Source organism: Telopea speciosissima, chromosome 11 (genome assembly GCF_018873765.1).
Source record: "Telopea speciosissima isolate NSW1024214 ecotype Mountain lineage chromosome 11, Tspe_v1, whole genome shotgun sequence".
Taxonomy (NCBI): domain Eukaryota; kingdom Viridiplantae; phylum Streptophyta; class Magnoliopsida; order Proteales; family Proteaceae; genus Telopea; species Telopea speciosissima.
This window is the reverse complement of record NC_057926.1, coordinates 35,922,127-35,948,490: the sequence shown is the minus strand read 5'-3', so window position 1 is coordinate 35,948,490 and position 26,364 is coordinate 35,922,127. Positions and strand designations below refer to the sequence as shown.

Below are 26,364 nucleotides of genomic sequence, written 5' to 3'. Positions count from 1 at the left end.
TATTTTTTTTTGTTAAAAAATCCCAATTTTTTTACCGTTTTACCCCTATCCATGCAGGTGGATTGGATTGGTGTTGGCCGGTGCCGGTACCGATCCAATCCTGCCACAATCGGCCGATGCGATCCAACCAAAATTGGCCAATCCGATACAAGATTACGAACCTTGTCTGCAAGATAGGAATATTCTATTAATCAAACACATTTCATTGCAACTCCGACTAGCAATTTCACTCAAGCAAATAGATAAATAGAAGGCCCTACATTTGGATCCAAGATACCAAAACTCTAGAGCCAAAACAGTTTAAGTAATCAACATTTTCTGGTAATATAATAACAATTTAGAGTAAACATGACATAAAAATACCTGTAGAAGGATTTAAATATAAATGCATGATTACCAAGTAGAGATATTTTTTCCTAAATTTACAATTACCATTAAAAATTCTTATTTGTTTGGTTGCAAGGGGAATGGAAATTTTTGATGTAAAGTGAGATTTTTTTCTCAAGGGGTAATAATTTTAGGTGTTTGGTTGTCAGGGAATTGTTTTTCCCATGAGAAATAAATTTCACTTTTGAGGTCAGATTGCAATTTTAATTTTCTGACAAAAAACGCAAGTAAAATCAAAACTCGAGAAACGACTTGAACCTTGCTTTGTGCGTTGTTTCGTTGATTGGAGAATCTCTGCAACCGTTTGAGAAGCTGAAGCCCTAACGTCTCTGGTGCTGGTTCTGAGAAGGCTTCGAAGCTCGAGCAAGCTCCGAAGCTAGGACGGGGCCTTTGATTCAAGTCTTCGGTAGACCTTGCATCTGGTTCATTGAAAAATTCCCCAAACCTTTGCCCCATTCTTCTCCGTGTCCGTTCCTCGGCGATTGTAGCGACCTGCGAAGTGCGATCTCACAATACTGGAATACCCCCTGTGGCAGTCAGTAATTGCAGCAGCAGATTCACCATCTCCGTTCAATTTGGCCAGCGACAATCTATCTACTCTGTAAGTTTTCTCTCTGTGTGTGTGACTGTGTCTCTCTCTCTCTCTCTCTCTCTTCTCTATTTGTCTGAGCTTTCTATCCTTACAGAGATGCTTTATTTGCTTCCTGAATCTTAAAATTGAGTTGAGTTGCACTTGTGGGAAAGCTTTGTAGCTTATGTATAATACCTTAATGGAAGTTCATCTGTCTGAGATTTGGTTTTATTTATTTGAATGATGTATTAGTTTGTGTATCTTTTTTTCGCCTTGTTGTTTCCTTTGTTTGCCTGTGTATTCTGAGCACAAGGCCACTGTGTTTAAACTCTTCTCCTTCACGAATCCTTGTATGTGCACCTTCCATCTTTCCTGGATCTCCTTCTTCATGTGCTTCATATCCACATTTGCTGCTGCTCCCCTTGTACCCATCATTTGAGACAATCTCAACCTCAAACGGTCCAACAACTCAAATATTAACACAGTTTTTGAGGTACAGAGGTAGTGCTTAAACGAATGCTACCTCTGTATTCAAATATCTGATTAGTTACCATCTGCTGGATATTTAACACTGATACTGATACCCTATCTCAACATGACAACATTAGTAGACTGGATATTGGGGTTAGTTGGTCAGTGACTTACTGTCTCAGGATATAAAGAGCCTCTGCTGAGGCTGGAGTTGAACCAGACTGAATAGAAGGTGTAACAAATTATGGGAGCTGTGCTATGATTTGTAGCCTTTGGTAAGAGGGTAATAAAATGAGAGTTTTTGAAGTTCATAGTAAACCCTCACATTAAGTCACTAAAGGAGCTGAAAAATGGTACTTAAGTGGGCTTCAAGTTGTATTGAATCCCAAGGAGTGGATATTTTATCAAAAGCCTTGGATTTTTTTCTGCTTATTAGGGGGGGGGGGGGAAGATCGTTTTCTGTTCAATGTTCTTACAACCGATGTCTAGATTTTGGGGCCTTGTACACTACAGTAGAGGCTTTTTTATACCATATATAATTCACTTTGACTTGTCAAGAAAAGGAATTGGATATGATCTGCTCCGTATCTGGTGTGTTACAAGCTTGGATATATAACATTTTTGCTATGAGTAAGCCACTGCTTGCTACATCTCTTACATTTAAATTGTTTACGGAGTTGTGATGTTTTCTAACATTCTTTGGGAATAAATTTTGAATTATTTTGTTTTTTACTTGTGGCTATCTTTTCTAAATCTACATCAGTCTAGCATCAAGTTATTGTTGGTTGAGTTCAATGACCCACTTGTAATTGGTATTAGTATTTTGGTCTTTAAATGTTTCATTTAGTTTTTAGTTGAGTTGTCAAACCATTATAGGGAGGCAGAACAATTTAGTTTTTAGTAGATGTCTTTGGTTGCATAAACTTAGATTGTTCCTCAACTCTTCCTACCATAGAAGCTGCGGATTTACTGCAGAAATTGTCTTTAGATTCTCAGCCCAAGACTCTTGAAGTTCCTGAGGTCACGAAGAAGGTAATTTGCATATGGTTTCCTTTGTTTCCCTGAGAAGTTAGCTTGTAAGAAACAAAATACAGGGGGTCGATGCTGTCCCGCTGGCTTGGAGAGATGAGAAGTCACTGGCTCCTTGAAGAGATAACATCATCCAAAATGATGCCATAGGAGACTCTAGATGTGGACTGCCATTTGGAATATTGTCTTGCTTGGACTTGGGAGGGGTGTTTAGTTATTGTAAAGGCATGTGGTCTAGGGTCTTAACCGTGTACTTATCCTTATAGTTAAACAATTAGTGTATCATTATAGTTAAACAATTAGTGTATCATGTTGTCTTTTGTTTTTCCACTTTCTCAATTTATTCTCAATTAGAGAATAAATTATTGCTGATTACTGTGAAAATACTTTGATTCTTTAAAGTTTTATAGTTAAGAACATATATAATAGAACACAAGAGTATGAATTAGAATTAAATAATACTTGTGTCAGCTTTAGAACATCGAAAAGATTCAAATTCTTCTAAGTACTGTTAGATAATATATGTTTCCATCCATGCACCCACATGGTTCTCCTATAACAGACTAAAATACTTCTGAAGTACTGTTTAGATAATATATGTTTGTCCAAAGAAGCTATTAACTATAGAACCAAGTTGAGATCAGGCCTGGTTTCAAGGAAAAAAAAACTTTATAAATGGTTTTCATTGGAACCTTCTTTATTTCCTTCATGTATTGTTTGTCTGTGCTTCTTTTCCTCAGTTATAGTGTTTTATGTATCCCTTTGTTTCTTTTGTCATTGGTTGGTTTTTGGTTCTTGTAGTTGGGATATTTAAAGTTGGTTTGGTCTGTCCTTATCACTTTCAATAGCCTTTTTTAGTGACTCTGGAATCATGTCTTTAGGTTTATCTTGGAAGGTTCCTTGTTTAGTTTTCTTTTGTTGCCTTGGTTTGTCTAGGAAGACAAACCTTGTATTTCTGTATGAATTCTGTTCCTCTCTCTCTCTCTCTCTCGAATTTCCTTTTCCATGATTGTTAATGTGAGATTATACTTAATATCCATTACCAAGGTTGCGAAAAAGAAATCAAGTCAGGTTCCTAGCAACACATACAATGTGATAGAAGCCCAATAGTAATTTTTTTTTTCTTTTTTAGGTCATTGGTCTTTCTCATCTGTGAAGGAATAGCAATCAGCTATTACTTGAATTTCTATCTTCAATTATATTTGTACTACTGATCAAGTGATACTTTCTTTGCTAAGCTAATATTGTTGATGCAATACCTCAAGGGACCCTTTTTGTTATCTTTGTTCATTGACAACTAAGGAGGGAGAGACTGATGTGGATGTTGGATTGTCTTCTTTTTTTTTTGTTTTTTTTGGCTAAAGTAGATGTGAGACAATAGTGTAACTTTGCTTTTTTTTTTGTACCATGGTAGACATTAGGTTGAATAGTTTCCATGGAGGACTCACATGTAGAAGGAGATGGTGACTCAGAGGAGGAACTTATTATTGACATTGCAACCTCAGTAGCAACATCAGCAGCTATGATATGCAACGCCGTGGAATACTACTCAAAATATGTGGACAAGTCAATCTATAGGAATACTTATTATACTCATCGTGGTTTTGTGAGTCGTATACTGGAGTCAGATGAGGACTGCAAACACATGACTAGGATGATTGTAGATTGCTTTCAACGCTTTGTCAATATTTTTAGAGAATCGGGTCGTCTTCACGACACCATTCATTGTGCTGTTGAAGAACAAGTATCAAGCTTCCTACACACAATTTCCCTCAACCAAAGGAACCGTACCATACGTATCTGCACGAAAGATCTGGAGAGACCTTGTGTCGTTACTTCCATAAAGTTCTAAATGCTATCTTAGACATGCAAAAAGTGTTCATCAAGGATCCTATTGCTGAAATCCCTCAAAAAATTAAGGATAATCCTAGATGGATGCTCTATTTTCAGGTACAAAACTTGAATACAATAAACATTTAAGCATATATTAATTTATTTTTACTAATCAATGGAACATATCTCTTTTAGGACTGCATAGGTGCCATAGATGGCACACATATCCCGGCTAGTGTAAGTCCTGATTATGAAGCTAGGTTTCGTAGTCGTAAGCAAAATCCCACCCAAAATGTGTTGACCGCATGTGATTTCGATTTGAAATTCACATATGTCTTAGCAGGATGGGAGGGTTCAGAAGAGGCTTATTGAATGTTTGCATTTTGAATCATTAGGCCCAAATTTACAATTTGGTTTTGCTTCAATGGTCATTAAAGAATATAAATGTCTATCCATTTATTTATGAATGTCCGATAATATCCCCCCCATTGATGTGCGATACCCTTTCCTGATCATCCAAATTGTTAGAATTTAGAGGCTCTCTAATTGCCCATGCACATTTGTGTGTAAATGTTATAGGTCTCAATGGGATGAATATGATGTGTTTTCAAATAGAATTTCAAATTCATTAAAATTTTGTCATTTATTACAAAAGTTTGAAATGATCGGTGCACCCTTGGTCCTTTCTGCCTTTCCAGGGGTGCACCGGCCATTTTGCACGGCAATGCCTAAGCGCAGGTACACACCGCACTACAACACCGGTTAGCGTTCTTTTTTTCATAAATTATTAAGAAAGAGCCTTATATAAGTGAAAGTTAGTATAATAGGTTGGATTACAAATTTTAAAAAATTTTACATTGATTTTACATCAATCTTACAGACAACCAAACAACTTAGTAAAATTAATTTCACTTTACTTCCTTTGCAACCAAACGACTTAAAAGGGAAAAAAAAATCCCTTCACTTCGCTTTCCTATTTCCCTTGCAACCAAACACGCCCTATATGAAAAATAAATAAATATACCTAATCGAATAATACTACAAGTCTACAGCTTTCCTGGCTGGGCCTGTATGGCATCAGTGGTTCTCATTCCTTTTTGAGGTTTTTTTTAGTCTTATGTATAAAAAACCAAAAAGATTCAAACCTTTAGTTCCATCTACTGAATAGTGAGAATATAATTAATCTCACCCAACCATATGGGAAAAAAAGGGAAATGAAGTCATTCAAACCACACAACCTGAGAGTGATCTTCTGATCATTTATTTTTACTGTTCTTAAAATATTTGACCAAATTTTTTACTGTCTTATTCAAATTTAGAAAAGGGTTCAAAGCTTCTTTTTTTCCCACTCATTAGTCACTGGTTTGCATTGTAACTTTGCAGTTAAGGTTATGTTAATAAGAGCTATTGATTTCTGGTTTCTGACTTTTGAGTTTGACCTTCTATATGTTACAAGTACAATTCAAAAACCATGCTTTGTTCTGAATTTTTTTTTTTTTTTTTTTTGGTGAAGAGTTCTGAATTTTCTTTGCAACAGATCTATTCCACCATTCAAATTCTTTTATGGACCAAATGATACACTAGTAATGATGTATACACTGCTGAGATTTGTAGCACTGCCACATGCAATTCAGGGCCAATCAGGGTTGACCCGGCCCAGTCAGGGTCAATCAGGACCAGGTCGGGCTCTTGTAAACCCTGCCAGTAGTGGGCTGGGCCGGGCTGGGCTTGGGTTTAGTTTAAGACCCCTAGGATTAGGTTGACATACCGGGCCCAGCCCAGCCCGGCTTGTTGACATCCCTATTCGGATGCCAAACGTGCCACCTGCACATGATATCCAAACCCCTATTCACTCCTCTCTTGTTGCTTGCTTTTGACTTTGTAAAGTTTTTATTCCGGATTGCGAATGAAAAATTCTCAACTCTTGGCTTGGAATTAGGGTTTTTGAAATTTCTGTACTCTCTACTACATCGTACTCTCTCTCTCTTAATTTCTCCACTTGGTCCTGCGTCTGCATTGGTCTGCTTAGTTATCCATCTACTAATGCTTACTAAGATTCCGTTCCTGCTTATGCTTACTATGAATCTGTTATCTTTGTGTAACCTTGTCTGATCAGAAGCAGTTTCCCTTAACATTTGCTGAACCCAGATGGAGGAGTCATCGTTCTTTGACCGGATGATCAGTCGCCTCTGCGCTTCGAGCAAGTATGCGTTCATTCTTATGCCTTTACTTTGGTGCCCATGTAGTTTACATGTTCACTCCCTGTGAAGATCAAATTATTCTTTATCGCAATTAAAATCTTGTCATTTAGTTTGTTCTGTATTTTTTGTTTTTGCTGTTTTGTACTAGCTGATTAATAAGGATACCCAAACAAAATTATTTTCTAATCCAATTTTTGGTAGTAGGAGAGATTGAAAATAGCTTAGAGATGCACTTGAAAGCTATCCCTGGTAAAAAAATGGGGTTTCTTGTTATTCTTCCATAGCATAATCTGTAATGTTTGAGATTTCGCCTTGTGGGGTGATTTCATTGGGGAAACAGAATTTTTTCATTAATATTAACAAATTTCAACAATTTTGTCAATTTGACCAGATCATGAACCATGGTGAAACAGAAATATTTCACTAATTTCAATAGATTTTCCTCAAAATTTCAATTATTTCTTCCATTAGTGTAATAGTAAAGGACTTATCGAATCTGAGTGATCTTCATGTAGTTCCTTATCCAACGTTTTAAAGTTCGCAGGTTGGGATAGGATTGGTATCCATCAATTCCAATTTGAGTAAGGCTAGATCAGGTGAACTCGGTCATACCCAAGTTAGTCAGAACTCATTTAGTCCCAATCAGGGTCAATCAATTCCTAGTTAAATCGGCCAATTCTGCTGATTCAATCCAAATTTTGAAACTTTGTCCAATCCCGAGGGAACCTTTCCTTTCTCTTGACGAAGTCCTTCCTGAAAATTTTAGGTATTACATTGGTTACCCAAAGGACTTTGGGCCCTCACGAGTTATTCACTTCACATCAGAGCGAGAGTTTGTGCAGCTCCTGCATGAAGGTCGTCCCATGGTTGTTGCATTTACTCTCAGGTATTGGCTTTCCATTTCAATTCTTTGCATCAGGCTGTTCATTGTGTATTGATTTATCACAGAAACTCATCTCAGCTGCTTTGGTCTACTTGTTTGCATGTTATTTGCAGGTGTGCCTATACAAGGCATCTCGATAAAGTACTAGAGGAAGCTGCGGCTGAGTTTTATCCCCATATAAAATTTATGCGTGTATGATTCCATTCCTAAGCTTTTTGCAAAATTTATCAGGCATGCTGTTCGAAGGCCATGCCACGAACAGTTTTGTGTGTTTTACAGGTTACAATGATATTTGTTTAATATTCTGCTCCACAGTGTTCTTTGAATTGTATTTCTTCCTCAGCTGAAGAGGGGGATTAGTTGTCAAGTATATGCCCATGTACCCCCTCCAAATGTCTTTGTGGATAAAATATTTGCTTTTGTCATTTTTCTTTATTGTCAGCTGGAATAATTGATTTTTGATTTGTTGTATTTTATGCTTTCATCTAATTGTAAATCATTTTCCCCTTGGAATGATGGGTCACATGGCCGGAAGCATACCTTCTATCACTAATTTAAGTTTTTTAATTGTATGTGCATTAACCTATAAAGAAAAAGCACACACATCACTAGAATGCCTGACTTTCAGATGTTGATCACTTCACCCTAACATGGACTCTTCCTATGATGTTATCCAGGTTGAATGTCCAAAATATCCTGGATTCTGTATAACACGACAGCGGAAAGACTATCCCTTCATTGAAATATTTTACAGCCCAGAACAAGTATGTTTTGCTTCTCTTCAACTTATTTTTATGTGTTTCTCATAAAAAAATTTTAATTTTTATGTGTTGTTCTTCTAAGGGTGGCACTTCACCGCTTTAGTTATTTCTCTTTCCATAATTTGGTTGAAGAAGCTTTAATTTTGTTTTCAACCAATTTAGTGTGGTGGCCATGCTGATATGAATGCAGTGCTCTGCTCTCACAGTGACGAATGAAGGCATCCTTCACTATAATAGGCTTTCCCTTTATGTATAAACTTGTGTTGTGAAAATCGATTTGGTACTGCACAATGACACAAGTTGGTTGCTATCCAAAGATTTAGTGACTGATCATTGTGAGGAGGGGGGGGGGGGGTTGAAATTGTATTCACCAGCTCTGGTTGCCTGGCCACTGATTGTTATGGTCTCAAGGGACGGATGGCAGGCTATTCCTGGGGTAGTACTGATTGCCTGAAAATAGACTCAATTTAAAACTAGGTCATTTTCCCAAGCATGTTTCATACAGAATCATGGTGAACCTTCTTATGGAAACAGATGTGAAGTTTAAAGTCTTTAGCTTTGTTTTAGCTGCAGGTTTCTTGGTTATTGCATCTGTTACAAGTTCTAATGCAACATTCTGGTTGCCGCTTGACTTTATTTGTTGACATTTAGTGGTAGAAATCACTGCTTCCGTATTCTTTATCCCAAATAACGTCTAACATTAAAAATGTCCTTGTTACAGGCTGTGAACCAAGGGAGGGTTGTTGATCCTAGTATAACAAAATACTCAGTCAAGGTCTTGCCTGTAAGTTCTGAACTTCATTTGCAATTCTATCAATTAAATCTCGTCAGGTGCCTACATTGGTGTAGTGATGGACCAAAGTTAGATATTCTCTTCTAATGAGCTCTATGCGCCCCTGAAAAAATAAATAAATGAGTAAATGCAATGTTGTAATGTTTTCCATCAAAAGAAAAAGATTTTTTTTTTTTTTGGGCCTAATATAGTTCCTTTGATGATTGGGAAATGGGCTCTTTGCAAGTCTGTTCTCAAGACGCTAAGACTAGGAATAGTTGACAGAAGATAAAGAATTTTGTCTTAAATTAAAAGGTATTAACGACCCATTAGAGCCAACACTCGGTCGTGGGATTGGTCTGGGTGCAAAGGAGTGCTGAAAAGGTATACTTGTCTCTGCTAGTTATTTGTGGGTTATCATGAATAGGCACAAAATTGCTAAAAAGAACCTAAAGATCAGTTGCAGTCTGTGACTTCAGTTTATAATGTTCTGAATCTCATTATTCACATCTTTTTTTTTTTTTTTTTGGGGGTGGGGGGGGGGGGGGTGTTGTTACTTATTACCATAGTTATCAAGGCGTCTCCATGGCGGTGTCGCCTTGAATTTTGCCCCTTTGTAACGCCATGGTCGTTTTTCCGCATTGATAACTATGCTTATTTCATGATAGTGATTAAAGTATATGTCGTATAATTTGTATCACTTAATCTGTCTGCAGTTCAATTATGATGCCAGTGCATATGGGTTTAGGGAGTTCTTCAAGCGACATGGGATACACTTGTCGACTCCAAAAGACTAAGAATTGAGATCATTCACAATGTTTTGTTTGATGGAAGGATCCTTTCCAAAGACTGGCTTTCTTGGAGTGATGAAGATCCAATCTAGAAAGTCCTGAAATAACCTTTCTTAGCCTGCAAATGTTGATTTGCTGCCATCAGAAAAACAGCTTGGTTCTGCTCCTGAATATTTGATGTGTAAAGAGTTGTAGCATCCATCCAGAAGTTTGTTAAGCTTTGTTCATCAATTATGCCTTTCAGGGTTTTAAACAGTGGAATCGGATCTGTCCCAGATAATTCTATCATTCTAATTTGGATCGGCTGAAATTGTTCAGGAATCGGCCAGATTCTGCCCTTGCTCTAGTAATGCAGTATGAATACGCTGCTTTGGATTGGCGGAATTGGGATAAGCTGCTTTAGATGCAAATGACCTAGTGTACAATGAAATTAAACATAATAGGTGGTGTTTAGTGTTTAATTAAAGGTTCTTCTCTTCGTATCCAAGGAGGTTACAAACAGAATTTGTAACCATACATTGTTTGTTTCTACAGGATCATATGTTAGTTATTTAGAAGGCCTAAAGATGTAAAATCCCATGGACCCTTATCTCTTCTCAAATCATGAAATAATAATTTCAACTTGGTGGGTACTTTGGGAAATCACACTAGGCCTTCAAATGAATGGGTAGTTTGGGAAATCATATTAAGCCTGCAAATCCCCCAGTGGGTGGATCCTCCCCTCCGGCCACACATTCCTTCCTCACCCTCCTGCCGTTAACAACGGCAGCGGTAGTGGGTGGATCCTCTCTTCCGGCCACAAATTCCTTCCTCACCTTACAGCCGTTAACAACGGCAGCGGTAGTGCATCGGGAGGTTGAAAGGTTGGGATTAGTAGAAGACCTGGGGAAAGTTCTCATGGGCTTGGCAATCGCTTGGTGAAGCTGATAGTGTTTTTTTTTTGGGCAGTTTTCTGAGGGCGGTTCAACAGCGTGGGTGGAGGGAAATACGGTCCTTTTTTATAATGTGAAAGAAAACAGAATAATATACTTCGCATAAAAGAGATTATAAATGTTCTACCCAAAAAAAAAAGAAATTATAAATGTTCACTACCATGTCCACAACTGTCCTCCACCCCCTAACCTTTGCCTCCCTGGTAAGGTAGGTCATAAACGTTATAACAGAATCAATACAGTAGATCAAAAGGAAATTGTTTAAGGGAAAAAAGAACTGTTCGGGAGTGTGGCCTATGCCAGCGCTCTCATCCTCAGGCCGAGGATACATATTTTGTATGCATCGGCACAAGGGCCAAGAAACACCAACAAGAACACTCCATGGTACAGGAATGTGTGTACAAATATTGAAACAAATCCATCCATTAGAAATCAGTAGTTCCAACCAAAAAAAAAAAAAAAATTAGAAATCAGTAGTCACTGTGTCGTTACCACCACTATCATTACCACCATCCCCATTTGAATCTCTGGTTAAACTCTTCTATATGAACATGTTGTTAGACCGTGTTTGTACATTAGCTACTAATTGTAACCATTAACCCTAATTTGCATATGTCCATATTTTCATGTTTTGGTTAAACATCTAAAATCCTAATTTGCATGCCAATTGCATATATACATATATCACCTTTCAGATATTTAGGGTGTAGATATTCTCAAAAATTTCCATACGAATGCAAGTTTAGGTGTTGTTCTTTGGTCATTATGGGTCGACCAAGGTTCAAAATCTAGGTATCAGACTTGGGATCGGTCATGGCCGATATCGATCCGGATCGGTCAAACTTGGCTTGGATCGGTAGAGAATGATCAAAATTCAGGTTTTGGGATTGGGCTTGGATCGATCAAAAATATAAAAAATCGGTATAGATTGGTAAAAAAACCCTAAAAAATAGCAAGGATCAGATTGGGGCCGATCCAACCAAGTTGGCCAATCCAGGGAACGATCCAAGAATACCTTGACAGATCGGTCTAATATCGGGATCGGTCATGGCCAATACAGATCCGATCTAGTCGATATCGACTGATCCGATCCGAGATTACGAACCATCGGCTCGACCATTACAGTGCTACCTTCCTTCGTCAATTGATTGACAAACGTAGTATCCTCATCAAGTATTCTTGGTCCATTGTTAGTGCCATGACTACCAGATTAGTATGCCATTCCTGGATAAGGATAGAGACGCCATGGATTATGTCTTTTATAGGAATTATCAAGACTAGATTGACTAAATAGAGTGTTGTTCCTAGGTAATATGTTCCCAGTACAATGAACAAGCTCGATAGCTCCCTCGACCGACCTGACCGAATAAGCATTACATACATTGATATATATATATATATATATATATATATATATAATATTATACATACATCGTGAAGACTGGTGTTAAAATAATATAATATACATTTAATTTTAACGACTTAAGACCAACAGACGACAACTGTCCATAAATCTTGGATTCTGATTCTCTACGGTCAGGCAGGTAGCGGCCTTGGTGTTGCCCACACCCAGACAGGGGCGAAATGACTGCCCTACCCACTGCCTGAGCACCCTACCAGGGTGGGGTCCACATCCCTATCTGGGTGTAGGCAACACCAAAGCCGCTATCTGTCCGGCTGTAGAGGATCCAAATTGATAAATCCCACACACTTGCGTCACTCTTGCTCCACCACCTCACCTCAATTTACTTTTTTAGTTCCCCACTTCAATCTGTATCTCCGTTCCATTTATTGATTACTACCCTTTCTGAAGGTCTCTCTCCCTCTCTCCAGTCTCCCTCCCCGTTCCAACTTCTCAAAGGTGAAACCCTAAGATGTTAAGACGAAATGATTGTGTAACGAGACATATCCAACACTACCATTGGTCATAGCCTCCACTAGTGCATCACCTTAGTATGCATACCATGAGAGAAAGAAAGGGAAACAATGTTCCTTTTGAAACCTTGGTTTCTTAGCTCTTGTCTTCTACTCTTTTGAGAATAAATAGTGATTTCTGGCCAAGTTCTTCAATTTCTGCACATGCTTCCGTTGTCCCCTCAAGTACCCTTACCCCTACTGATGCTGGCTTGCTTCCTCTTTTTCTCATTTTATAATTCCCTTTGTGCAACTCCTTTTTTTAGCAGGTGAGACTCTCTCCCAAAAACTGACAGAGATTGGAAGAGACAGATTTTGGCCCGGTATTGTACCGATTAGAAATGCCCGATTATGGTCCAATGACCAACCTACCGATTGCTACTGTTTCCATGCTTGACCTTTCAAGGCCCAATCACATAAACAGTCAGGAATGGTGCTGGGATTAAATTTGGTGGTGACCATTTAAGCCCGATCGCAATCAACCGTCACTGATCAATTGACATCCCTACCAAGTATTATGACCACTAGTTTGGCTTGATAGAGTGTCACTCCCAAGTATTATAATGTTTAGTTTGATCGGATAAAGTGTCATTCTTAGGTATTACGACAACTGGTTTGGTCGGATACGATGTCGTTCTTAGGTATTATGAAAACTAGATTGGCTAGATAGAGTGTCATTCTTAGGTATTATGATGATTGGTTTAGCCGGATAGAGTGTAGGTACAATAGATGGAAATCCGAATTGGTCATCGAGGGAGAAAGTAGCAGATTACTAATGGTACCGTGTTAATATCCTCTCACGTTGCAAGAGGGTAGATTGGGGAAAGGGAGTTGCCACCTAGATTAGGGTCTAGGACCAGTATTTGTCATAAGTTATGTGTTTACTGTGCTAAACCTAGTTTGGGTTTTAGTCAGTCTTTTGTAGTTGACTTTAGCATTGACCATAGAGTTAGGGTTTTCAACTCATAGTAAAATGCATCCATTAGATCAACTAGGCTGTATAATATACTTAATCACCTAATTCAAGATTAGTAATTAGGATTAAGACATTAGTTCTAATTAGATTAATTAGGCTCATAAACCTCAATAGAAAATTCCAAACCTTTTGAATTAGATTAATCAGGTGCATAATATATATATAAACAAGTATACAACTAGTATGGTCTAGGAAGACAGACTCTAGCTGGACGTTTTGGGGGAGCCTAACACTTTCCCCAAACGTAACCTGACATTTACCCAGAGATCTAGGGTAAACCAGCCATTGAGTTTTGGAGTTGACTAAGTGCCCCTTCTGCAAAGGAGGGACACCATTAATGGGTCCTAGGCCCTAATCTAGGTGGTAAATACATTTTTCCTTTTTCTCAGTACTCTCCTACAATAAGAGAGGGTATCAGATACTAGTTGAATGGAGGAGAGAGTAATAGAGGCACACACTTCTGTTGGGGGAGGAGAAGGTTGTTAAAAAGTCACAGATCAATAATGCTGGAACCATGGGGAGGTGGAGCTCTCTGTTTAAATCATCATTAGGCAATGCGGAAGGGGTTCAACTGCATTATGTGGAGCCTGGTGTGGTGGGTGGAAGGCAAGTGGCATTATGTCCAAATTTGGTGGTTGAGGAGGAAGTAAATCTATGGAATAACACTTTACTGGGGTACTTTGTGGGAAAACATCCACCATTTTCATTGGTTAAAGATTCATTGTTGAAGCAATGGAAATGTGGAGGTTTTGTTTCAGTCTCGATGTTGGATTCAAGGGTATTTATGTTTTTGTTTGTTTATGAAGATGACAAGTTTAGAGTGATTGAGGGAGGTATCTGGTATGTCCAGAGATGCCCTATGGTGCTGAAACTTTGGTCTACTTAGGCCAGCTTGTCTCGGGCAGATCTGAAATCTATCCCTCTTTAGGTTCCCTTCCTAACTTACCATTTCATTTATGGACTAAAGATGCATTGAGCATCACTGGAAGTAACATAGGAATTCCATTATTTTTTGATCGATGGACGCGCTTGAAAGAAAGATTATCCTACGCAAAACTTTGTGTTGAAGCTTCTGCATCTAAGGAGTTATGCAGTTCAATAGAAGTTATAATGGAAGGGGGTTTGTCATTTATTCAGTCGGTGGTGTACGAATGGAAATTGCCAAGGTGTGGCTTGTGCCAAGTCTTTGGACATGGAGACAGCCAATGTGCCCTCAACCCTCTTTCAAGAAGTAAACCCTCTTGGACTGATCAGACTCAAGATGCTACAGTTGGGGAAGATCTTATCGGTGAAACTAAATTCTAGCAAGTGAGACCCAGAAGAAAAAGACACCATAACAGTGAGAAATTCATTGAAGGAGGAGGGAATTCGGGCTTCACTGCGTCCAACAGAGAGGATGGGTCTTGTCTACTTTCGGCACCACCTCCATCCTCCTTAGGTGGTGAGGTTGCAACGGTGGTTGACTACATTGCGGAGGGGAGTAACTTGGTGCCTAGAGACAAGAATGATGGTGATGGGAGTACGGGTTTCAGAGAGGGAGAGTTGAGGAGTGAAAGCCAACTGGGGGCTTGCTATTTCCATGATTTGCAATTTGTTGGTAAGGACTTTGAGTCCAACAGGTTTTTTGTTTTTGGAATTCTTGAAGCTTGCGCAATAGAGGAGGTTGGTGGAGGGTTAGGTGGGTTAATAGGTGCTCCTTTTTCGATTTCTGTGTCTGACCAGATGCAGCTGCAGGAGGAGGGGGTAGAGACACTAAAAGTGGATTCTATTTCTAGTCTGGTCCTTGCTTCGGTGGAGAGCTCTCAGCTATAGTTTTTTCCTTTTTCATGCAATATGCCCAATCAACCTAGTGGTAGTGCTATTTTGTCTTTGCAGGGATGGGAGTTGGGGGAAATGGTTATTTCTAATGGTATGGAGATGAGTCAGCAAGGTGAGGTTGAAGGTGAATGCAAGAGGAGTACTAGATTGCGCAGGCCACCTCAAACACGGTGGGACCCAAATGGTCATGAGGTGGTAGTCAAGTCTATTAAAGAAAAAAAAAATTCATCCATTGGAAGAGTGGGTGAAGAGGAGAGCTCAAGGGGTGATTACTCGAACGATGGTTCTCCGGTTGGGGAGCCTTGGTACAATAATGTTAAGGAGTTACTCTAGGGAGATCCGAGTGAAGTTGATGTTGACCTTGGTTTGAATGATGTGAGTCCCAGTTCTGATGAGCATGAGGTGGTCCCTACTATTGTTGTAGATGAGTTGTCCGATTTTCAAAAAGATATTAGGAGTGGAGTTATTTCTGAATATTGCCTTAGTGGTGGAAGTATTGTCATCTAACTTCCACCGGTTCACAGTGGGAGGCGCAACCAGTCTAATTTGAGGAAGAATGAGAAGGCTAAGGGTGCTCTTAAGGGGGATAGGGTGGAATCCATTCGTTCACATGACAAGAAGAGCAAGATTATATCTCCTAAATCTGCTAAACCTTGTAAGAGAAAGGGTGCCAATAAGAAAAAATGATGGGGGATCGGTGGTATGGAGCTCCAAATTCGAATGATGGAGCATTGATTATGTTCGGTTTACTTTTGCTTGAGTATTTAATGAAGGTTATTTGCTGGAATATTCAGGGTTTTAATGCTCTGAAAAAACATAGAGCAGTTAAAGATTTGGTTAAAAAATCTTCTGCTTGCATGTGTGTGCTGTTAGAAACCAAAGTGAAGGAGGGTGCTATTGATTCGATTTTTAAGCCGTTGATCTCGGGGTGGTAGTTTTCCCATAATGGATCTGCATCCTCAGTTGTAAGGATTTGGGTAGGATGGAATGCTTCGGTGCTCAAGGTGAACATCTCTCAGGTAACTTTCCAGTTGATCCATTTGGCAATTGATATCATTGGAATGTTTGTTTCCTTTAAGTGTTCTTATGTCTATGGTTTAAATAATATGAATGGTAGGAAAGAGTTATGGAGAGATTTGAATTATATTGGTAGTAATATCCAAGAGCTGTGGACTGTGCTTGGGGATTTCAATGTTGTGAGAAATCATAGGGAGAAGAGGGGAGGTGATGGGATTCTCCAACATGCTGTGGATGATTTTAATAAATTCATCTTCGATGCTGGGCTTCTTAAAATTATTAACAAATTCTTCTTCGATGCTGGGCTTCTTGAAATTAAGGGGAAAGGAGGAATTCACTTGGTTTAATGGCCAGTGGGGGCTAGTAGGATCGATTGTAGACTAGACCGGGTGCTTGTTAATTTTTTGGATGGATCAGTTGAGAAGCTCGAGGCTGAATTTCTCCCCCAGAGTCTCGACCACAATCCTATTTGTTTAACCATATTCGATGCAAAGAACTTTGGGCAAACCATTCAAGTTATTTAATTCTTGGATGTATAAGAGTGATTTCCTTGAGGTGATTTCCCAGGGGTGGAGAGAGGTTGTCTCTCATAATCTCAACCCTCTTTCTTGTTTTGCTGCGCGTTTGAAAAATGTTAAGAAGGTGTTGAAGGATTGGAATAAAGACGTTGTAAGAAATGTTCTTTTGAGAGTTAAGGAGAAAGAGGAGGCATTGCAATTCATTTGTCATTTTCTAAATCTTGACCCCCTTAATGAACAATTGGCCAGTGATGAAATGGAGGAGAAGTCTTCTTATATGGAAGCTTTGAGAGATGAGGAAGCTTTTCTGCGTGAAAAATCTAGAATTGATTGGTTGAAGCTTGGGGATGGCAATAATGGATTATTCCATAAAGCTGTCAATTGTAGATTGAATACCAATAAGATCCTTGAAGTGATTAGAAGGGATGGAACGACTACTCAAGATCCAACCCTCATTAAGGTTGACGAGGTCCAATTCTTTTCCACCTTATTTGGGTCATCTCCAGACGAGGGTGGATTAGTTTCTAACTTGCAAGTGAATCAGACTCTTGAAGATCCTCATAGAGACTCCCTGGTGGCTGAGATCACTGCTAATGAGATAAAGAATGTGGTGTTTTCCTGCATGAACAATAAGTCTCCCGGTCCGGATGGATTCAATGCTCACTTTTTTAAGAATGCGTGGAATATCATTGGCGTGGACCTCATTGCAGTGATTCCGTGGTTCTTTAATCACTCCTTCATGCCCCGGTCAGTGAACTTTACTTTCATTTGCCTCATTCCGAAGTCTGATAATGTTGTGGAATTTAGTGGCTATAGACCTATTGCCTTGTGCAATCTTCTTTACAAGTTCATATCTAAGATTATAGCCAATAGACTTCAGAAGGTGATTGGGCTTCTAGTCTCTCCTAATCAATCAGCATTTATTAAGAGGAGATCTATTGCCGATAATATTTTGGTTTGCCATGATGTGGCTAGGGAGATTAATAAAAAATATTCCCCTCATATGGCCATCCTCAAGATTGATCTCTATAAAGCGTATGACTCGTTGAGATGGAACTATATTTTTCAAATGATGGAGTTGATGGGTTTTCCTTCTAAATTTATATTGTGGGCAAAACGATGTGTGGTAACCCCTATGTTTTCAGTTCTTGTGAATGGTAGTCCTGCAGGTTTTTTTGCTAGTAGTAGAGGGATTAGATAAGGGGATCCACTATCCCATTACCTCTTTACTCTAGCTATGGAAGGTCTTTCTTTGATGTTGAAGAATGATGTGCTTGAAAGAAGGGTGCAATTTATCCCTAGATGTAAACCTATGTTGCTTTCCCATTTAGTATTTGCAGATGATTTGATGGTGCTCCTTAAGGCGGATTGTGTCTCTATGTCGGCAGTTATGGGTACTTTTAGTACCTTCTCCAATATTTCAGGTCTTCATGTGAATTAGTCTAAATCTGTTATCATCATGGGTGGGGTGAATACTCAGCTTCGAGAAAATCTTTTGGAGATGACCAGTTTTACTGAGGCCCAACTTCCAATAAAGTATCTAGGTGTTCCGTTGGTTTCCGAAAAATTGCAAGCTAGTGATTGTGCCCCTCTCTTTGACTTGGTTAGAAAGAGGTTAGAAGGTTGGAAGTCTCGCTTTCTTTCATTTATTGGTCGTCTTCAACTTATTATATCTGTCCTCCAAGGTGGATACATTTATTGGTCTGGGTTATTTGGCTTGCTTGGGCATGTGATCAAGAAGTTGGAATCGATGTTCTCAAATTTCTTGTGGTCTGGTCCTTCTATGGAGAAAAATCCATTACATTGCGTGGGATGAAATTTGAAAGCTAAAAAAATGAGGGAGGCCTAGGGGTGAGGCGTATTAAAGATACGAATGTGGCAGGAATTTTGAAGCAAATTTGGAGGGTAGCCTAAAAAAAAAATTCACTTTGGGTGAATTGGATTCAACATAGATACCTGAAGAGGGATTCCATTTGGACTGTGCAACCGATTCAAAATTGTTCTTGGGTTTGGTGGAAGATGTTGAAGTTACGTGATTGGGCTAAACCTTTTATTCATCAGTGAAATAATAGTAGAGGTGGGTTCAGGAAAGGAGTAGTCAATTTGGCTATTTCTTCTTCTTCTTCTTCTTCATTTGCTAAGTTGTCTATTAGCTTCATCAAAGGTGGGTTCAAGCCGAAACTCACCCAAATATAGCTGCCAAAACTCACCCAAATATAGCCGCCATGACTTCCCCTCCGACTTCGTCTTTGGTGCATGAACTTCAGCTTATCAGGTATAGTATCATCAAGAACCTTATATTAGATTTCCTGTCATCAAATTGTAACTGAACTGTTTCTTTATGGAAGATTGGATTAGGAGGACTTAATCAAATCATAGATAAGAAAATAATGAGTATATATGTGGTGGTGGTTCTGTGTTGAAGGTGAAAGGAGTAGTAGGAGAGGATGGAAGATCACCCAGTTCCTGGGATATCTTTACACATCAAGGTCGGGCTAGCATTCATTCGGTCGGTCCGGTTAGGCGCATGACAGGCTAAGACCCCACACCAGGATCGCCCAGTTACTAAACATGCCGGGCTTAAGCCCGACACATTTAGTAAATGGACTGGGCCGGGCCGGGCTTCAGTCGGGCAGTTCTACCAGGCCGGGCCTTGAATTGACACCCCTAGTTTGTGGAGTAGTCCCTAATCTTGTACAAAGGCCCTATTCACAAGCTAATTAGCCTAGGGCTCATTAGAGGAACGAGCATGTGCAGCTGAAGTATCACCTCATTAGAGAGATTATCTAGCAGGGCGACGTGAGAATCTCCAAAGTGGACACAACTGAAAATGTGTCTGATGCCATGACAAAAGGTTTGTCTCCTGGAGTGTTTGAGAAACACATGGAGGGCATGGGTTTAAAATGTATGGGTAATTGGCTTTGATGTACAAGTGGGAGATTGTTGGACTTGTGTGTGTCCATACAACCCAGTTCGGTCCTGTTCAACCCGGTTTTACTTTGTATTGAACTTTTATACATTGTAGTTTAATATCATCACATGCGATATAAAATTTTTGAGCATTACGTGTTCGTAAGTTTTACTTAAAATGGTAGTCACGACTAGGGTTTGGGCTGAGGACCCTTATCATATGGTCGTCGCATTGGGTATGCCTAGACATGTGATGTCAGGGTACGAATGCAAGTCACATGTTTGATGTGTGTATTGGCGAAGAATCTACTTTGTCGATTCCCTCATGTATTATTTCCAGATGTAGGAAGGGATAGACATGTGTCACCGACACCCTTTGCCTGAGGGAACCTTGTCACTGCAAAGTGTGATCGTATTCTTTGGTTCATCAATGACTGAGACTCAAGCGAGTCAAAGCCGGTGTTCTGGGAATGCGAGAACACTTTGTGAGTGAAGGAGTAACTCAACATGGTCACCACTGCCCGATTGGGGAACATCAAGATTGAGACTGTCTGTGTATGGTCGAATCGGAATCTGGATCCAGTACCGTTTTGGAAATGGTTTTGCAAAAATCTATTTTACATAAATAATAGATTATATATGACTATTTGAACAAAGGGTTTTATCGAGTTTTGCAGGACCCGATCAGATGCATAGATACTCTTATATGGACATGTACTATGGATTGGGGTTTGGCAGTACAAGTGTACATGCCCTAGATTCCATAATGATGGTGTTGATTAGTGGGGGGTTGTATATGATAATTTGTTATCATATAGGGAGTTATTTGAAATTTATTAAATTAATTGGTTTTTTATTTAATTAATGGATATGGAGCTAATTGTAATTATCCATAAATTTTAAATAAAGTAACTAATTAATACTTTCCCTATTAGATTCTCCTTCTTCACCTTTTTGAAGCACTTTAAGTTTGAACAGAATTGCCAAACAAAAGAGGGAGAGAGTTAGACTCTCACAGGGATTAATCCTAATCTTATTAGGGTTTATAATTAAACCCTGCCTCTATATAAGGGGACCAGAAAACGCAGAGGGGGAATTGCTCCACGTTTTCTGTCTGGCTCCCTCTAGCCTTCGTTTTGGTCTCTCTCTCCCTCTTGTGATCTCTCTTCTTCTTCTTCTTCTAGTTTCTCTCTACTGCAATTGAGAGTTAGGGTTTGAGAAACCCAGATCTGTGCTTGAAGAATTGGAGAGCATTTGGGATTGGCTTGAAGAACCTTGGTAGCACCATTGGAGGTTCAGATCTATTTACTTGGAGCGCTCATTGGAGGAAGAACCATTGTCTATTGGAGGAGAAACACTTGAGGCTCACCAGGTTAGCAATTCTTCATGAATTCCTCTTGTTTTAATTATTAATTATTCATGGGATGTGAAGAAACCCGAATCGATTTATTTTCGCTGCGCATTCAGGTATGGGATGGATCCTTCTTTCCATGTGATGGATTAGAGATGAATTTTCTCCAACTGTTTTGGGTTCAATAATTGCATGGGACACAAAACAGTAGAGCAGGGCATTGGTTTGTCAGACCAAACCCTAATTGGGGTGCACTAGGGTTCCCATGGGCGACCATGGGAAACCCTAAAATTTAAATAGGGCGCCCAAGGGCGACCATGGGCTAACCCAGGGCGTGCGATACCCTAATTGATTTATAATTGGTTCCCTTAGGGAAGCATGACTTGATCCATGGACCGTAGTTTGACCTACAGAGTGATGATAGGATGCCCTCTCAGTCAGCATATATAGTCAACAATCTAATTGTGTATGGGAAACATGATATCAAAGCGAAACATTACTGAAAGCTTTACCTCTTCGTCTCCGTGTTGAAATTTTTTCCTTTATCCCTCTTCGTCACCGTTCTCCTCCTCCTCCGTCTTCTATTACTTTTTGTCACTTGAAAGAAGTTTTTTTATTATTAAATATCAAGAACCACACACATACACACACACTCTCTCTCTCTCTCTCTCTTAAAAGCCAATTGTGTATGTTAGGCTTCTTCTTAGTTGGGTTTCCTTTTTTTTTTTTTTATAATTAAATATAAAAAAAAAATGCAGGCAATGACAAGTATATTGTAACATTCTGTCAAAACTTTTATTTTGTTTCCATATGGTAAGTTTTCATACACGGCCGTGTAAGCTTGCACGGTCTTGTCCCCTCTCACAAAGAGTTGGAAAAGTCATAAACCCCCACCCATTAATTAATGCCTTGAAACTCCCACCCTCTCACATACAGGTGACTTACATAGCCGTGTATGAAAACTTTCCCCTTAATTTTTTTTATTAAGTTCATGCTTTATTAATCATAATTTAGAGAATCAATACCCATCTCTCTCTCTCTCCTAGAAGTCAATTGTGTATATTCGAATTCTTCTTAGCTGGTTCTCCTTTATCAGGTATTCTCTTCTCTCATCTAATTAAGTAACTCTATAATCTCTCTCTATCCTTGCTATTGTCTCATTTAATGAAATAATTCTTTTTTTTGCTAAATGTTAGCAGCTGAGTTATATTAAAAACACCAAACAATCAAGATCATTACAAAGTTATTGAGTATCTGGTCCACCTTCGGCATGGCCATCAGTAGAGCAGAACCCAACCAAATAGGACATTACATGAATCTGTATCTAGGTTTCATGAGGGCATCTCCAGAAATTTCTCTATAAATAAACGCCGGGGGGCTGTCCCAAACATTGCTAGTCAACGTAGAAGCCGCATGATTTTCCAGTTTATCTGCCACAGTGTTCACCTCCCTGTAGCAATGCGTAACCCTCCAAGAGGTGCTGTCCAGAAATTTTTTGTAGTGCCACCACCTTTGCTGAAAAATCCATGGAATGCGCTGGTTTAAAATACATACCACCACTGAGAGAGAGTCGCATTCCACCCAGAGCGTTTCCATGTGCAAGGACATCGCATGGTGAATGCCTATAAAAAATGCTTCAAATTCTGCCAGGAAGTTAGTTCCCACTCCTACATAGGAAGTGAAGCATCGCAAGGGGGTACCCAAATGATTGCGAATGATTCCTCCTGCCCTTGAGCACCCTGGATTTCCTAGAGAACATCCATCTATATTTAGCTTGGTAACCCCCTAAATAGGGAAGCAGAGTTCAAGAATCTGTTGCGGCTTCCGCGGCACGACCTTCACATGCAAGGTTTTTGAGAGAATCAACTCAGTAACTGATCTCACGGTCATTGGAACTAGGTAAGAGAACTCAGCCAGAGCCGACAGCACCAGCTTGATTACCATCTTGTATGAGCCTTCCCTGGAATCAAACCTCCTTCTGTTTCGTTCCCTCCACAGTTGATACGGAATCAGAACAACTAGGGGGCACCAAGCTTTTTATAATGATATGGTCCTCGCTTTCCTTTTCCACCAAGAGAACAGCTCCTCCATTGAGGGAAAATCTCCCCATCTGACATCAAACCTCCTAAGCATTTCCGTCCAGACACTCACACTGAATTCACACTCCAAAAATAAATGGCTGAATATTTGTTGGCTCTTTCTGCAAAATTCACACCTAGAGACCTATGGGACCTTTCTCTTCCTTACAAGATCATCTGTTGGTAGGCAACCCCATGCCAGACGCCATCCAAACGTTGAAATACGTGGTTGCAGGCCCTTCAACCACACCACCTCCGCCCAGCTTCGAGAACACGCCCTTTGTCTGAGTCCCTCCCAAGCCGACTGCACTATGAACCTCCCGGATTTTGCCAAGGACCAAACCCTCACATCCTCCCTCATCACCGTCGGCAGTTTAATGTCCTTAATTTGATTGCACACCGCATCCAATTGAGGGGAAGTGACCACTGGCAGGTTCCAATTCCCCTCATGAATAAAATCAGCCACACAAGCCCTCAAGTTCCTAGGAAGCTGAACATTGTCCCCAAGCCGGTCCATTACCTTGTTCTCCCCCACCCAACGATCATACTAGAACTTGATTGAGGACCCATCTCCAATGATCTAGCACTCCGAATCACCCACATAAGTCCAGACCTTTCTCAGCCTAGGTAGGATGGAAGAGGACTATAACCTGGGTAAAGACCCATCCACATCAACAAACCTGCCTCTCAAGAACGTTGCCAAACCTGAGTTATCCGATTTAATGAACTAGGCCAACTTAGCTAGGAGGGCTAAATTGATGTCTCTAAGTCGTCGAATCCCCAAACCTCCCTCCTTCCTAGGCTTACACACCGCATCCCACCTGACCGTGATGGCCCTGGCCGACATCGCCTCCCCACTCCAAATAAAATTTCGTATCCATCTCTCCATAATAGCCAAAGAAGCTGATGGCCACAAGTAAACTGAAAATTTGTGAATGGGATGCTGCATAGAACTACCCTCACTAATTCCACCCTCCCTACCATCAAAAGCAAACGACCCTTCCACCTTGTTAATCTCTCTTTTAATTTATCAACCAATGGAAGGACCAAATCACTTTTCACCTTGCCTTGGAAAATCTGTACGCCTAGGTAGCGTGTAGGGAAGGAGCACTCTGGAGTCTTCAGGACCTCCTTAATGTGCACTTTCCTTGCCGGGGGTAGCGAACCCAAGAAAAGTTTACTTTTCTCTAAGTTAAATCCCTGGCCAGAATACTCATGATATACTTCTAGGAAGCCCTTAAGCTCCTTAACTCCCCCCGTAAGCCTGCATTCATAAAAATGAACAGTTCATCAGCAAATAAAAGGTGGGAGGGGGTCAATACCTTTCGCGGACCCGGAATGCCCTTAAGGAACCCTTTCTGTCTGAGCCCCTAAAGCCCCCGACATAGCACCTCCTCCGCCAAAATGAATAGCATAGGAGAAAGCGGATCTCCTTGCCGTAGTCCTCGTTCCACTCCGAAAAAACCCACCAGGCCACCATTAACCAAGACGGACAGATTAGTGGAAGCAAGAATCTGGTGGATCCAGTTAATCCACTTGGCGTGAAACCCGAACTTCTTCAGCACATCAAATAAGAATTGCCACTCCAAAGTATCATAGGCCTTTTGTACATCCAGCTTCAACCCCAAATTACCCCCAAAACTTTTTGCCTTCATCATATTTGTTAGTTCCGATGCAACCCCAATATTTGAGAAAATGATTTTACCCTTCTGAAAAGCGCCCTGTTCTTCTGAGATCAGCTTGGGCAGTAGAGGCGCTAACCGAGAGGCTAAAATCTTAGGGATAAGTTTAAAGAAAAAGTTGCCTAGACAAATAGGCCCCTGAATTGCCCCACTTTTCTAGAATTCTCCACCTTGGGGATGAGAGTCAGGAAATTGCAGTTTACCCCCTCGTGACCACCCCTCCTTTGAAAAAAATTTGAATGGCCTCGCACACATCATGTCCCACAATGTCCCAACATACTCTGAAGAACGTACCTGGGAACCCATCTGGGCCTGGCGCACTGTCGGGATCCAAGTCCATCAAAGCTTGCTTGATTTCCACATCAGAAGGAATCGCTTCCAATAGATCATTATCTGCCGAAGAAACCAATAAAGGTATAACTGTAAGAAGGTGCTCGTGCTGGACCGAAACACCCTTCTTGTGGAAGTCTTTCAAAATGGCTAACCACCTGCTGCCCTATCATCTCTCTATCAATGACTACCATCCCAGCCTCTGTGTCCAACTCACGGATGACACTCTTAGCCCTGTGAAGCTTAGTAGATAAATGAAAGAACTTAGAGCACCGGTCTCCATGTCTCAGCCATTTTTCCCTTGACTTTTCAGCCCACAATTTTTCCTGTAACTCCACTGCATCATTGTACTCCCTCCTGGCTGTCACCTCCTTTTCAAAAAGCTCATCGTCCAGTCCTACTGATTCAATATGACGCTGGATCTCTTCTAAACAAGATAAAGATCTAGCCACCTCCTAGTCCACATGGGGAAACACCTTTCTAGCCCACTCACGAAGCGGTCCCTTAAGCCTCTTGAGTTTCTGTGCAATAATAAACATAGGCGTGCCCCGCATAGGCATCCCACAACGCTCTCACCACCTCCTGAAACTCCTTATGCTCTGACCAGAAACGATTCATGCGGAAGGGTGCATTTTGAGGCTGAGGCACATCTTTGCAATCCACCGCTACCGGCGCATGGTCTGAGTAACTACTCACCAACACCTTCTGGGCACAGCTTGGGAAAGCTTCCAACCACGCTTCATTACACATTCCTCGATCAAGAACTGCACGCACAATGCCTCTCTTTCTGTTATTAGACCACGTAAATTTCTTCCCCATCGAGTGGAGATGCACAAGGGAAGCTGACTCAATGAACGATGCAAAGTCTTCAGCCGATCCTGCATTAAATCGACCCGGACCCCACTTGTCACTAGCAAGAAGATACGCATTGAAATCTCCCAAGACTAGCCATGGCAGTCTCGACCCGGCTATGGAGCATAGGTCACACCACAGTTGCTGTCGCCGCATTCTCAGACAATGCGCCTGCACTACCGAAATGAAGCAACGAAACCCATGAACTTCAACTAACAAAGAGATGTGCTGGTCTGAGGACATAATCACCACCGGCCTTGAGATGCTCTCCTTCCAGAAAAACCACA

The 26,364-nt window shown here is 40.4% G+C and overlaps 1 protein-coding gene across 2 annotated transcripts; it reads left to right on the top strand.

Annotated features, from left to right (window-relative positions):
* The first annotated feature begins 6,262 nt into the window (after nucleotides 1–6,262).
* Nucleotides 6,263–9,926, top strand: LOC122645586. Of its 2 annotated transcripts, XM_043838890.1 has the most exons (6): nucleotides 6,289–6,495; nucleotides 7,259–7,378; nucleotides 7,489–7,567; nucleotides 8,053–8,139; nucleotides 8,858–8,920; nucleotides 9,625–9,926. In XM_043838890.1, the coding sequence occupies exons 1-6, from the start codon at nucleotides 6,440–6,442 to the stop codon at nucleotides 9,703–9,705; spliced, it is 486 nt and encodes a 161-aa protein (XP_043694825.1). In that variant the 5' UTR covers nucleotides 6,289–6,439; the 3' UTR covers nucleotides 9,706–9,926. The 2 variants fall into 2 exon arrangements, with proteins under 2 accessions (XP_043694826.1, XP_043694825.1); XM_043838891.1 differs by lacking the exon at nucleotides 8,053–8,139 and having other exon boundaries at nucleotides 6,263–6,495.
* Nucleotides 9,927–26,364: the final 16,438 nt, after the last annotated feature.

Bases quoted from the DNA above. Each gene is read 5' to 3' on its own strand.
- LOC122645586 (XM_043838890.1), top strand. From the start codon at position 6,440: ATGGAGGAGTCATCGTTCTTTGACCGGATGATCAGTCGCCTCTGCGCT. The intron at 7,379-7,488 runs GTATTGGCTTTC...TGTTATTTGCAG, and splicing joins GTTGTTGCATTTACTCTCAG to GTGTGCCTATACAAGGCATC. The intron at 8,921-9,624 runs GTAAGTTCTGAA...ATCTGTCTGCAG, and splicing joins ACTCAGTCAAGGTCTTGCCT to TTCAATTATGATGCCAGTGC.